Genomic DNA, 13,512 nt, shown 5'->3' with positions numbered 1-13,512 from the left:
CGAGATTTTAGTTCACATTTTTGCCGCCAGAGGGCCAGAAATCGAGCAAGATTTAGTTCCTTTTTCAAAAACCAGAGGGCGCTGATTCGACGTCGAGATTTTAGTTCACATTTTTGCCGCCAGAGGGCCAGAAATCGAGCAAGATTTAGTTCCTTTTTCAAAAACCAGAGGGCGCTGATTCGACGTCGAGATTTTAGTTCACATTTTTGCCGCCAGAGGGCCAGAAATTGAGCAAGATTTAGTTCCTTTTTCAAAAACCAGAGGGCGCTGATTCGACATCGAAATTTTAGTTCACATTTTTGCCGCCAGAGGGCCAAAAATTGAGCAAGATTTAGTTCCTTTTTCAAAAACCAGAGGGCGCTGATTCGACATCGAATTTTAGTTCACATTTTTGCCGCTAGGGGGCGCTATTTTTTCGAGAATTTCGCGAAAATTTCGAAAAAATAGGAACTTAAAAAAAAGAGGAACTAACTTACCTTTACCTACCTTTAGTTTCCTTTACTTACCTTCACACAAAGCCGTCTTTATAATATATTTACTATAAGGGATGCAGAGATGTAAGGGATGTAGGGACGAAAAGAATGCTGGGATGTAAGGGATGAAGAGGTGTAAGGAATGTAGGGATGTAAGGAACGTGGGGATATAGGGGATGAAGCAATGAAAGGAATGTGGGGATGGAAAGAATGTATGGATGAAAAGAATGTAGGGCTGAAGAGAATGTAGGGATAAAAAGAATGTAGGGTTGAAGCGAATGTAGGGTTGAGGAGAATGTAGGGTTGAAGAGAATGTAGGGATGAAAAGAATGTAGGGATGAAAAGAATGCAGAGATGTTAGATGATGTTATCAAAATGACATAAAATGGTTAAAAAAATGTCGAGTCGCCAAAAACCATTTTCACAGATATATCCTTTTGCAAAATGGAGCTTATTTGCAAAATTTGGCCTGAATCCCCGCTAGTATTGCCCTGTTTCATAAAATCGGTCGGTAACTTGACGAATAGTTTGATCTGTTTTTAAAGAGATAGCGCTAGAATGAATTTAAAAAGTTTTTAATTTATGGCGATCTTTTCAAAATACAAGTTTGTGAATACAAGTTCGTGAAACAATTATTTTAATAATTTGTCGATCTTGTTATAATTGTGAGTGCGAGAGAACGAAAATGCTAAACGTTTAGAAAGAAAATATATTATGACACTCCCAATGAATTCCCATAACGAGAACTACTTGTACCAATTGTATTTTCAGTCATTGTAACCTTTCGTTCCATAAGAAAAGTCAGCTTGGTGCGAACAGACGAGCGGTACTTACAATTAATAGCTAAGTTTTAATTAATTCCGAGCTAATAACGAGTCACGGAACGAAGGAGAATCCGTAGCAAGCTAAGAGAGAGCGAAGGGAAGGCAGAGGTTCGAGAAGCTTAGGTGGTATCGTCGTTATAGAGTAATTTGCAGATACTTGGTCGGATAAGGACGCATAATTGGGCCGCATACAGAATGAATGAGATAAATTAGAGAAGATATCGAAGCGTTCCGGACATCCTTATTCGAGCACATCTATGAAATCGAACGAGAGAAACGTCCAGCTATGATAAGACTCGTTGTCGCCTTTTGGAAGGTGACTAAAGCTCACCTTCGATTATCTTCGACAAACTGGTCGAATTATCTTTCTCGATCGCGGGTAGACGCGTGACGTTAGGTGACGAAACGAGGAGCGATGCAACGCGCCGGGACGCTACGGGACGCGACAGGAATCAAAGAACTCGATTACGGTACTCGCTACCGATACGTATTCGAGGTTGAAACAGTACTTCGATGAAGTCACTGTTTTGCTTTGATCTCGATCCTTGTACGGTTTTACGGCATTTCCGCGCAGGTCCTTTACCCCGCAGCGAACGCGTTCTATGCGCTCTTTCTCGCTGACTCTTCTTTTGTTCGTGTCTCGGCCGATTCTCCATTTACATTCCAACGCAGTCCATCGCACCGCTTCCTGTTTCTTCAGCGACTCGTCGTTTCCCGCTTCCCGCTTCCCGCTCCACGAGCCTCGTTGACGCTTTTGTCGAGGAACGCGGGTCATTCTCGAGAACGGGTCAAACGGGCCGAGGGACGGCTTTACGAAATCGAGCCCGTCTAACGAACCGCTAACGCTGCCGACTGTTCGAGGATCAGCTGGAATTAAACTCGTTTATACGCTGATGGAAATAGAGGGTGGTAGATGGGGAACAGAAAAGAAAAATAAAAAAGAAAGGGTTCGACGTTTCGTTTCGGCGGAATAGCAATCGAAAATTTCCAAAGTTACGTTCGAAAGAATTTGAACAGGGACGAAAATGGAAGGACCAAGGTAAAGCAAGAACAGAGTGCGGTAGCGCAAGGTGGGAGAACAAGGTAACGCAAGGTGGTGTCCGCTTTTCCATCGCGTACAGGGGCCAAAAGCCAGCGGGTGTAGGTGCGGGTCGGCGCGGGCCCCCGACGGGGGGCACGCTTTGCTTTCAGTCATTCCGAAGCAGGCGCGGATAGCACGCGTTCGTTCGCCTATCTTTTGCGAAAACGCAACGCACCTTCGACACGAATAATAATTACGCTTTGAACGGGGGTGAAAGGATCGTTGATTGATCGAGCCAAAGAGGCGGGATCCTGAGATCATGCGCGGCAACAGCGAAGCAATTTTCTTCTTCTTCGTCGCGGTCAATCATTTGGTAAGTATCAATTTTCCGTCTTCTACAATGTCTTTCCTATACCCCGTTCGTCAAACGGAAAGAAAAATTGCGTCGAAAGTTGCGTACGAAAATTGAAATCGAGAATATTAATTGTCTTGCCACGATGACTTGAAAGTTTCTTCGAACCAAATCGCGAATCTATGCGTAAACATTAAATGCAAATGCGAAACGTAAATGTATAATTTAATCGAACTCGTTCTCCTTCCCTCTTTTGTTCTTTCTTTCCCGTCTCTTCCGCGTTTCCACGTTCCGTTTAGCTCGAGTTTCCACTGTTCCCTGGCGCAAAGTCGAGCGCAAAATTGCACGCGCATTGTGCGATGCTCGTGAGAACATGAAAGAGGCGGAATGAAAAGGGGGAAAGGGGTCGAAACGGTTTGTCGGTAGCGCGATAACGGAGAGTTGCGAGAAGAATCCGTGGTTCCGCGGTGAGAATTCCGCGTTGGGTATTTCAGAGTGCAGCGGAAGGTTGGTCAAGATCGGTGAACAGGGCGGGCAGGGAGAGCAAGCTAGGTGACACCTGCGAGAAGGACGACGAATGCGATTCGAGCATCGTCGCTAGTCACTGTCATCGGGGCTACTGTCGTTGTTTGCCGTATTTCGCCGCTTACAACGGAACCCATTGCCTCGAGGGTGAGAATTCGCGAATACGCTCGATCTACCAGAGAAAGAATTAAATAAATATTCGAACCGTTCGTTTTTCGCCGAAACAGCGGCTCTTCTGCGTCAGGAGTGTATGGTCGACGAACAGTGTTCCTTGAAAGTTGCCAACAGCGAGTGCCTGGACGGTCTTTGCTCTTGCAAGGAGGGTTTCTTGCAATTTCGTCGACACACCTGCCTGGGTCGTAAGTACCGTGGTGCACCGTTGCATCGTTGCACCGGAAGCACCGCGATAATCCTTCCTAACGTTTCAGCGGCGAAGCTCGGTCAGGTTTGCTACGAGCACGCTCACTGTCGACTATGGGACGAAAATTCGCACTGCGACTTTTTGATACCCGACTTGTTCGGCCGGTGTCAATGCACCGCACCGATGCGTCGTGAGAAGGACGTTTGCAGGCCGGACGATCTCGTCAGACCGCCACCGTTGCTCGATCGACAGTCGAGTTCGAGTACCACGGAAACGAGCACCCAGATCGATCAGGATCGAGAAGAGAATACAGGTAGGATACCGTGGTAGAAGTAATCGAACTCGAGTTCGATTTCGATGTTTTCTTGCAGGCGTTCAAATGACATGGTTGAAGAATGGTACGACGCACGCCCCCGCGATATCGATCATCGGACCTACCTTGATCGTCACGAACCCTACGACAACGCTCCCCAACGATCGCGACGAACAGAGACCCGAGGACGATGACGACGACGACGAGGACGACGATTCCGTTGTCGTCGAGGCTATCACCGAGAGCACGACGACGTTGCGCTCTTCCGTTGGGACATCAGGTAATGCTAGAACAGAGAGAAGAATTTTTCTCGAGGCTGAAAAGAAGAATATTAATCTGACGAATGATATACAGTACCCGTGAAAGCGGATCGGCACGAAACGAGACCGGTAACGGCAGTTAGCTTGGGCCTGGACTGCGTTTCGGACGCTGAGTGTCGACTGGCGGACCCTTATTCCAGATGCATCGAGGGCCTGTGCGAGTGCGGCTTCGTAGGGAACGGCAGTTGCAGCGCCAGCAAGCCTGGATGCACGCCCGGTACCTTCCAGTGCAGAAGTTCCGGGATATGCATCAGCTGGTTCTTCGTGTGCGACGGTAGGCCCGATTGCATCGACGGCTCGGACGAACGTTGCTCCGACCCCGAAGGAAACTGTCCCGCGGAATCGTTCAGATGCGAGCAGAGCAAACGCTGCGTGACCAGGGCGGTGGTGTGCGACGGGAAACGCGACTGTCCGCACGGCGAGGACGAAGCTGGCTGCAACGATAGACGAAGTAAGCCTTCGTACACGCATCGATTTTACGCTCGAATAATCTGCTCACCTGAAATCTGCTGTTATCGCGTTACAGAATGCCCGAACGGAGCGTTCAGATGCAACAACGGTCAATGTCTACCGGCGTACGAGTTCTGCAACGCGGTGGTATCCTGCCGCGACGGAAGCGACGAGCCTAGAGGAGCCTGCCGAACGCGGAACCGCGGCCGGATCGGGCCCAGGCATTGTCCTTTCAGATGCGACAACGGAAGATGTCGTTCGGACGCGATCGCGTGCAGCGGTCGCGACGGTTGCGGCGACGGTTCCGACGAGGCGCGCTGCTCCGTTTGCCGTTAGTACACCCCCTCCGTTTCTCTCTATTACGCTGCTCCCGCGTGGGAGGATGCACATGCGCTCAATATCATTATTCTTATTCCCATTATCGTTATCGCTCGTTTCAGGATGTTCGACGTTTCCTTAACTGGCTCTGGAAGGGGTCTCCGGTGAACGAATTTATCGACGACGGACGTCGATCTCGAGAACGTGACAAGAGATTGGAGAACTGGAACGCGAGAGCGATCGGTCGCGAAACGGCCACGTCTTTCTTCGCAACGATTCCCTGTGTATCGAATCTTGACTAAGTTTCATTCGAATAAACAAAGTACTCGCGGAAGTTGCGTGTTACACAAGTTTTTACCTTGACGAGCGTTCGCATTTGACCACGTTTCCGTTCGAAATTGGCGAGGTCCGCGTCTGCGTGAACGGAGGCGGTGCGGCGACGGCCGCCTCAGAGGGTCGACGGGTGGCACGAATCAATACCCTTCGACCTATCTCGACGCCTTTTTCGAGCATGCATACGTCAAGGCACGTAGGTTTATTCGGTCAGTGTCGCATTTTCACCAAGGCGAAACGGCCGCGGATCCACGATCCGCCGTGTCGAGCCAGTTGGGACGAATCGTGACAAGGAGTATGGCTACCTAAATCTTGCCTCTCTCGTCCTCTTCGCCGCTCCGCGCCCCGTTGACTCGCTCTTTCAGCCCGACGCAGCATTCGTCGCGTTTGCGTCAGTCGTTATCGAGACTCGGCCGTGGACGCGACGAGGTCAAACGCGCGGGACCAAACAACGTTTTATTGCCAAAGTACGGCTGATAAATTAACCGTGATAGATTAATCGATGCTTTGTTTGGTGAATTCGCTAGCGAGAAATATTGTATTTTCTTTTTTTTTTCTATCACTTGTGCCAATAGTTGCGTAATCCACATTATTCCATCGATTCAATTAAAAATAATAACTTCCGCTCAAGTGATATCAGGTGTTTTAAGACGCAACAGCGATAACGCGAGCGTTCTAGGCCAAGTACCGCGACGTGGAAGTACCAACCGGAAACGAGCTCAATGATCGCGTCGAAGCGGCACTTGGTGTTTGTGGTTACTCGCGTTACGAAATGCTCCCGCGAACGAGCAAAACGGTACCGAGCCCTCTCGGTCTCGGCTTCGGCCAAATTCAAAGAGGCAAGAAAGGATCGCGTATACTCGAGTGCGTTTGTCGAAGATCAAGCTGGTTGTTGCTGTTGCTGTCGGCCGTGCTGTTCGCCAGCCTCTACGTCGTCTCCTTCGAGGAGAATTACGAGTTCGACTTCCCTTCGCGGTACCGTTTCTCTTACGGCTTGTACAACGTCACGGAAGGTAAGTAAACGAGTATACGAAAGACCCCGAGACAGAGAGGGAGAGCGCGGTTGCTGGTTGTCGCAGGAACGATGGACGGCTACCTGGTGTGGAATTCGAGGTGCCAAATGTTGTCGAAGGAACCGATGGACCCGTCGATCCGGGCTTACGTGAAGAAGGAAAAGTTTCAAAGATGCTCGAACGAGCCTCCGCTAACCGAGGTGTCGCGCGACGAGAACGGCAGCGTGATTCTATCAATTAATCCGACCGCCTCGACCCTTCACCCCGGCTTGCAGTGCTGCTGGGCGCCGATCTTTCGACCCGAGAACAAATCAGCCAAAGAGAAAGCGAACAAACGGATCAACCTCGACACCTCGATCGTGTGAGTATCTTACGAAGGGGGCGGATCGCCGATCGAGACCTCGTTACCAATTTGATCCAATCATCCCCCGTTACAGGGTGAAACGATGCGAGAAATTCGACGTGGAGACCAGGCTGCCCGACGACGCGCAAGCGGCCATGGTCAGCTGTACCGCGAAGCCGAAGAAAGGGGGAGCGAAAGCGACCGACAAACCTATTTACGAGAACGTTCACCCGATCCTCAGCGTCGAAAAGGTTCGCGATCGTCTGCAACGCAACGAGAACCGATCCATCGATACGAACCGAGATCCTCTGCTTTCGAGAAAGTTGAGCGTCTTGCTGCTCGGTATCGACAGCGTCAGCAGGCTAAACTTCATGCGCAGCGCGCCGAATACCGATAGATATCTGCAAGAGACCGGCTGGATTCGCATGAACGGCTACAACAAGATGGGCGACAATACTTTCCCGAATCTGATGGCGATACTGACCGGGCAAAACCAAGCGCAGGCCTACTCGAGGTGCAAGCCGACCGTTCCCTACATCCTCGACCGGTGCCCCTTCCTCTGGCACAAGTTTCGCGAGGCCGGCTACGCGACCGCTTACGGCGAAGACGAGACCAGCCTAAACACCTTCAACTACCTCAAAGTCGGTTTCGTCGAGCCACCGACGGATTATTATCTACGACCGTACATGCTCGCTTGCGAGAAGCTGCTGAAAGTGAAAAAGAGGTACGTAACACGGTTTTCTACGTTCCCTTTCCTCCTCCACGACTTACAGACGCGTCTCCTCTGCTTTCAGATTCGGCCTAAAATATTGCACCGGACCGGAAAGCAGCTTCGACAGAATCCTCGATTACGCGGTCGATTTTTCCCGCGCGTTTCTAGGCCTACCGTACTTTGGCTTATTTTGGACCATCAGCGTGAGCCACGAGAATGCGAACGGATTGTCGTCGATGGACGCTCGACTGCTCGACAAGCTGAAACGGTTGGAACGCGAGGGTGTGTTGAACGACACGATGATCCTGTTTCTGAGCGATCACGGGATGCGATGGGGACCGATCAGGAGCACCCTCGTCGGCTGGTACGAAGAAAGATTACCGTTTCTCTACGTCTGGCTGCCCGAATGGTTTCGAGTCGAACAACCGGAAGCGTATCCGTCGCTGCGTGCCAACCAGCATCGACTCGTTTCCCCGTTCGATCTTTACGAGACTCTGAGACAAGTGCTCGATTTGTCCGGAGGTGAAGCGGATCCGTCGCCGGGTTGTTCCGATTGTCGCAGCTTGTTCGAACCGTTGCCTCGCGAACGCGGCTGTTCCAACGCCGGGATCTCGTTGCACTGGTGCGCCTGTACCGCGTTCGAGCCCGTCGATCTAAAGGATCCGTTGGTCCACAACGGTGTGAGCTTCTTCATCGAACACGTGGACAAGCTGCTGGACGCGTACAAGGATCGCAAGGGTAGACGATTGTGCGCGAAGCTTCGCTTAAAGAAATTGATCAGAGCGAATCGAGCGATCGACTTCGTCGACTCGACCAGCCTCGCCTACTTTTACACGGTTCAGGTCAGCCCGGGCGACGGGAAGTTCGAGGTGACCGTGCGATACCACGACAATGCCACTTACACCGTGTCCGATCACGAGGTCAGCAGACTCAACTCTTACGCGTCCGCCGCCAAGTGTCTCGAGCACGGGATGAAACAGTATTGCCATTGCCTACGATAAATTCGGACGCTTGGCTGAACTTCTGCTCCGCAACAGTGCCAAATTCGTACACCGCGAATCGCGTACGCAAATGCACACGCGTGTACATGTATATGTGTATATTTTACTACCTCTCTTCAACGCAATTGTTTTACACGAAAAGACACGCAACGAAATGAAAACGGATCGAACGCCGTTTGTACAACAAATAAATCGTGGTTTAAACAAAGAAACTGGTTACATTGATTTTTACCCTCTCGATACACCTCCGATACTCCTCCGATCAGTTTGAAACAGCGTCCAGGCTGAAGCGGGACACGCGACCGATCTGGCGACCGGTTTCCGCCTCGCCGGCTGCTCGTCGACGGATCGTCCCGTGATCCGGTGTGCCAAACAACATTACCGTGACCGATTGCTTGCGGCCGTGAGTCATCGTCAGACCTCTTCGCGCCAGAAATCCGTCCAAAGCTTTGATCCCCTCGCAGAGGCTGTCTAGATCGCAGCTCGAGTATCGTCGTCCCCGTCGTCGTTGATCGCAACGATTCGAACCGACCGCGGCCGGGTCGGAAGCGCGCATGCTCCCACGTTCGCGGCCTAATTCGAACTCGACGTCGAACTCGCGGTTACTCAGCTTCTCGTAACTGCTAGTCGAACCGATCGTAGACATTCTGCCGATGTAATTGTCGCGAGAACAAACCGGAAATCTACTCGCGGATCTTCGGAGCGTACCGCCGCAAGGCGTCGATGATGCTGTGGACGCAACTGTCGGGGAACCGCTTCCGCTTTGCCATCGGCCTGCTTTACCCCCGAGTAGCCTGATGATCGCGCTTCTCGATCGAGAACAGCTCTCCTCCTCTTCCGTTTCCTCCGCTCGCACTTCTCGTTCCTCGATGTTCCGGTAGTTTTCTCGCCGATGTTCCTCTTCCGCTACGTTTCGTTCGGCAAACAGCCGACGAACCGGTCGAACAGGCGTGGTAACACGCGCCTCGGTTGCACACCCACATGCTCCCTCGCAGGAACATCCGGAACGAATGGTCCTCGTCGTCGTCGTCGTCGTCGTCGTCGTCGTCGTTGGAACGGTGTCGTACGAGTCAACGCCGCCCTCGGCGATTTGCTCGGCCGTTGGATCGGTTCGTGACTCGACCGGGCCTGCGATTGGTTCGAGAGTTGAAGGTCCGACATGTTGTTCGCGCGTCGCCCTGTCTTCGTCTTCTCGCTCGTCGCAAGTCTGCTCGGTGTCTGTCGAAGCAACGCGCAACGTCTTCGGCTGCGAATCACAGGAGGCATCGCCTGTTCGGTTCGAGCTCGAAGCGTCTCGATTCCGCGGATACGCACCGACAAGTTCGCCGTCGATCGAGAACGAGCCTCGGCCGAGAAGTTCCGCGGTCCTAACTGCTGCCTCGCTGCATCCGGACATCGACGACGACGACTGTCCGCCTCGACGAAACCACTCTTGTCGGGATCTCCTCTCTTCATCCTCTTCTTTTCCTCCTTCTACTCGTTCTTCTCCCTCGGCTGTTGAAACGTTCCTCCGTTAGACAACCCTTTCCCTCTACTCAAATTCGCTTCGTTAAAAAACCAATACTCACGGCTGTTGTTGTTGTTAGTGGTGGTGGTGGTGATGGTACTTAAAACAGCCGCGAAACTAGACGCGCTGAAATTGCGCGACATCGATCCCGGTGGAGTGACGTACGGAGGCGGTGGACTCTCCGGCAAACAAGCCTCTCGATTCCTCGTCGCAGCGATACTCCCGTGACTGGTGCCGGCCGTCTCGCTGACAGGACACGCGAAAGATCGCCCAACGTCCAACCTCGGATCGAAGAAACGATCGAGCAACGTAAAAGCGAACATCTGTACGCTGAGAAAGACGAAGAACATTATGATCGTCGGTGAACTTACGAGCAGCTGCGACCCGGCGAGTTTCGTCCGCGGGTCTCTCGAGTAAAGGCTCTCCTCTTTTTCCGCGCGATCATCTCCGAGTCGAGGCCGAATTTGACCACCTCGTCGTAACCAGGAGGAGCCTCGTAAACGGGTGGGTCGTCCGATACGGAGATCTCGTCGATTCGCGCTCCGTCTGCAATATCGAACACTGTCCAAAGTGACGGTGAGACGTCGACGAGTAGTCGCGCGTGATCGTCCTCCTACCTAGCAGCTCGCTGATCGTTTGCAACCTCGACTGTAATTCTCTCTGCTGTCTCGCCCTCGCGCCTATTCGGTACAACAGGATGATCAGGGCCGAAATCAGCACGATCAGACCGAGGCTACTCGCAACGAATACCAAGGTGGCGGTCTTCAAATCCGGATACCGATCGATCTTCGGGAAATAATAATTTGCCTTGTTCGAGTGCCACTTTCGATCCTGCGGTTCCACCTCCCAGTCTACGAACGTGAACGCAATCCATCTGAACGCACGTACGAGAAACGGAATCGTTCTTTATCTACCTCGAAAACAAGTCGCCGGTTCGTCGCTGTTGTCGCCGCAGTGATCGAACCCGTCACAGTTCAATTCATTCGGTATGCATCTGTGGTTCCGGCAAAGAAACTCGGAACCCGCGAAGCAATCTGCGAACAATTTCGCGAAAATCGTTTTAACCGGTCTTATCGATGTACTCTGTCGCGTGAAATACACCCACCCATGTAACTAAAGGCCGCGTACGCGATCGCCAAGTGGGAGGACGGGCCAAACGTTCCTCGAAGACTAACGTGAAATCCACTGGAAACAGGAGCGATGTGTTCTCTGTGTCCCGGCGGTTGTATCTGACTCGCAGGGTGTCTCAGGATCTCGAGGGGTAGAAGAGCCGAGGTCGGTCCTTGCTTCACCACCAGCTCCGTATTCCCGGCTGAAACGATCGCGATGCCCAATTACCATGAAAACCAATGAAACAAATAATAAAAGACTAAAAGCGCCCTCACCCATGTCCGTGAAAGTGACGACCTTTAGGTACATATGCGTCTTCATATGCAGAAAGTTCTTCGGCGGTCGTATCAGCCAAACGCAATCGTACGTTTTCACCCCTTCGCCGACCATGTCCATCATGGTGATCGCTCCGCCGAGATTCTCCACGTAACCACCGCAGTCGGTTATCGGTTGCACCGACTTATCCAAAGGATGACCGATCACGAATGAGTAGAATGCTTTGTAACCCAAACCGGTGCCACCGTTTGCGTAGAACCGTATCAATAACGACGGGCCAGAGCTCATTATTACCGGTGGACGAAACCTCGCGCCGCTGCTCACGTCCAGTCGTTGGCCGTTCCAATCGTAAAACTGCAAATACCGTATCGATCATAGCGTCGAACGACGTCGTAGACATCTACCTTACCTCCATTATGGAGACGGTGGCCAATTGAAAATCGCTAAACAACAGCCTGATGCGACAAGACGGAGCTTCGTTCGGGCACGTGACCACGTACTCGAGACCCAAATCGCGAGGATAACGAACGGGGAAGAACGGAGAAGTTAAAATACCGCCGCCGGTATTGTTCAGTCCCTTAGCCGCTTGACCGGATGCCGTCAATTGAGTACCCCTTAGATGCAATCTGTTTCCTGTCGAGGCGCAATAAAATAAATGCGTGAATACTCCTTCGAAATTTGTTATCTCCTCCTTCGCCAACCGTCGCTTACTTTCCGCCGTGTACTCGAGCGTGAACGCGTGCTTGTGCGACTGACTGTAAAGCAGGGTGATCGACAACGTCCTCGTGCTCGATCTGTAGGTAATTGGCGCGTAGAGACCGCAAAACGGTGTTCCGGATACGTCCTCGTACGGCGGTTCCGATATCCATACATAGTCGCATCTGAAACGCGGAGGTCGATTGAAAAATGAATTTTCTCTGACGACGTTAACTGCGTTTTTACCTGCACGGGCTGTCTATCGTAACGCTACCGTCGCCGCAATGATGCGACAACGATATGCTTTCGAACGTGACGATTATCACGCATGACGGACATGTTACCAGTTCGAGACTGCACTGAGCGTGAGAGCTATTGCTCGCGTACACCCGCGAACCATCTTGCCGCGGTTCGTTTCTCGCGAACGACACGTTCTTTGCGTACAAAATTCCCTTTTCACCCAGTTCCAGATACAATCGACGACCGTTTTGGACACCGCAGATATCCTCGTTTCTCACCACGTTGCTTTCCCCCTTCCTCACGATCGTCCACCACAGTACGGCTACGATTGCTGTCGACACAAATCGTGTTTCAGTTTATCGATCACCCTCGAGAAACTCTGTCTTTTTTAAAACATCTTACCGAATCGAAAGCGACGATACATCTTCTTCCGAGAGAAGGAAACGTTCTGTCTCTCGAGAAACCCATCGCGATTACCTACGTAATTTCATTAGTACTCAACGCTATTACGTATCTTCTTATTATGGTATAAAGCATTTTTACGGTATCCTTTGCGCGTTCGCTTTGTCTCTCTGTTCTGCTCTATCTTTCATAACCGTAGAAACTTTCGAAGCATTAAATAGATTTCGATAAGTTTTATCTACGATTTCATTCGTTTTTTTCCCGCGGAGCCCGCAAGGGTGGCGTTTTCCAGGGACCGTTTCCGAGCCCTTTATCGCCCAATGAACTCTATCGGCCACGCGCATGTTGAACTCTTGCCAACTTTACCCGCGCATCTTTCAAATTTTACATTAATTCCAATTCGCTTTACAATTTACATCTGTTTCTTCGCCATACTTTTACAATTGTGTGGGTGTGTCCCCTTTTAGTCGCCTCTTACGACAGGCAGGGGATACCGTGGCCGTATTCTACTCCCCCCGAGCCACAGGGGTTTTTATCCACGATTCGATTTAATTGCGAATCTTTTTTTCAGTGAGCTTACGGAAGCAAACTGATAACGTTTACCAATTCTTACAAACTACGGTCGCACGAATGATTCCTCCTAATCTCGCGTTGCTTCCCGTTGTTCTATTTATGCAACGCGACAGCTGTCTCCGATAAATACACGAGCTGTCTCGAGCACGTAATTGCTTTTTCCAATTTGTCTCGGTACACGAGTTTCTCGTTGCATGCGTTCCCTCCATTTGTTATCACCACAGACAACTTGTAGCATAGATTTTAATTTTTATACGTTCGAATTTTATATCAATTCGCGCTTCGAAAACTAACTGTCAGCTCCATCTCGTGCTTGACTACTGTTTTAAATTCTAATGAATTTCAATCG

General features: G+C 51.0%; 3 protein-coding genes and 1 long non-coding RNA gene across 5 annotated transcripts; 2 read left to right on the top strand and 2 right to left on the bottom strand.

Moving 5' to 3' along the window:
- Positions 1 to 1,032: 1,032 nt before the first annotated feature.
- Positions 1,033 to 3,487, bottom strand: LOC123988326. Its single transcript, XR_006829912.1, has 2 exons — positions 3,401 to 3,487; positions 1,033 to 2,164 (listed from the first exon to the last, which is right to left on the bottom strand). It is a non-coding gene; the product is annotated as an uncharacterized LOC123988326 (long non-coding RNA).
- On the top strand, positions 2,158 to 5,291 carry LOC114875955 (vitellogenin receptor). The gene is made up of 8 exons (XM_029186860.2): positions 2,158 to 2,691; positions 3,165 to 3,342; positions 3,423 to 3,554; positions 3,624 to 3,869; positions 3,928 to 4,149; positions 4,224 to 4,640; positions 4,716 to 4,970; positions 5,080 to 5,291. The coding sequence occupies exons 1-8, from the start codon at positions 2,638 to 2,640 to the stop codon at positions 5,097 to 5,099; spliced, it is 1,524 nt and encodes a 507-aa protein (XP_029042693.2). The 5' UTR covers positions 2,158 to 2,637; the 3' UTR covers positions 5,100 to 5,291.
- Positions 5,292 to 5,391: 100 nt separating this feature from the next.
- On the top strand, positions 5,392 to 8,368 carry LOC114875950. The gene is made up of 4 exons (XM_029186847.2): positions 5,392 to 6,303; positions 6,370 to 6,664; positions 6,741 to 7,370; positions 7,441 to 8,368. The coding sequence occupies exons 1-4, from the start codon at positions 6,063 to 6,065 to the stop codon at positions 8,357 to 8,359; spliced, it is 2,085 nt and encodes a 694-aa protein (XP_029042680.2). The 5' UTR covers positions 5,392 to 6,062; the 3' UTR covers positions 8,360 to 8,368.
- Positions 8,369 to 8,442: 74 nt separating this feature from the next.
- On the bottom strand, positions 8,443 to 13,461 carry LOC114875946. Of its 2 annotated transcripts, none has more exons than XM_029186840.2 (11): positions 12,591 to 13,461; positions 12,195 to 12,519; positions 11,964 to 12,133; positions 11,662 to 11,885; positions 11,252 to 11,606; positions 10,972 to 11,178; positions 10,781 to 10,900; positions 10,484 to 10,717; positions 10,238 to 10,427; positions 9,928 to 10,148; positions 8,443 to 9,853 (listed from the first exon to the last, which is right to left on the bottom strand). In XM_029186840.2, the coding sequence occupies exons 1-11, from the start codon at positions 12,610 to 12,612 to the stop codon at positions 8,622 to 8,624; spliced, it is 3,300 nt and encodes a 1,099-aa protein (XP_029042673.2). In that variant the 5' UTR covers positions 12,613 to 13,461; the 3' UTR covers positions 8,443 to 8,621. The 2 variants fall into 2 exon arrangements, with proteins under 2 accessions (XP_029042673.2, XP_029042674.2); XM_029186841.2 differs by having other exon boundaries at positions 10,238 to 10,412.
- Between the last annotated feature and the right edge of the window lie 51 nt (positions 13,462 to 13,512).

Source organism: Osmia bicornis, chromosome 11 (assembly GCF_907164935.1).
Source record: "Osmia bicornis bicornis chromosome 11, iOsmBic2.1, whole genome shotgun sequence".
Classification (NCBI taxonomy): domain Eukaryota; kingdom Metazoa; phylum Arthropoda; class Insecta; order Hymenoptera; family Megachilidae; genus Osmia; species Osmia bicornis.
The sequence above is the reverse complement of the archived record's forward strand: the minus strand, read 5'-3'. Positions and strand labels throughout refer to the sequence as shown.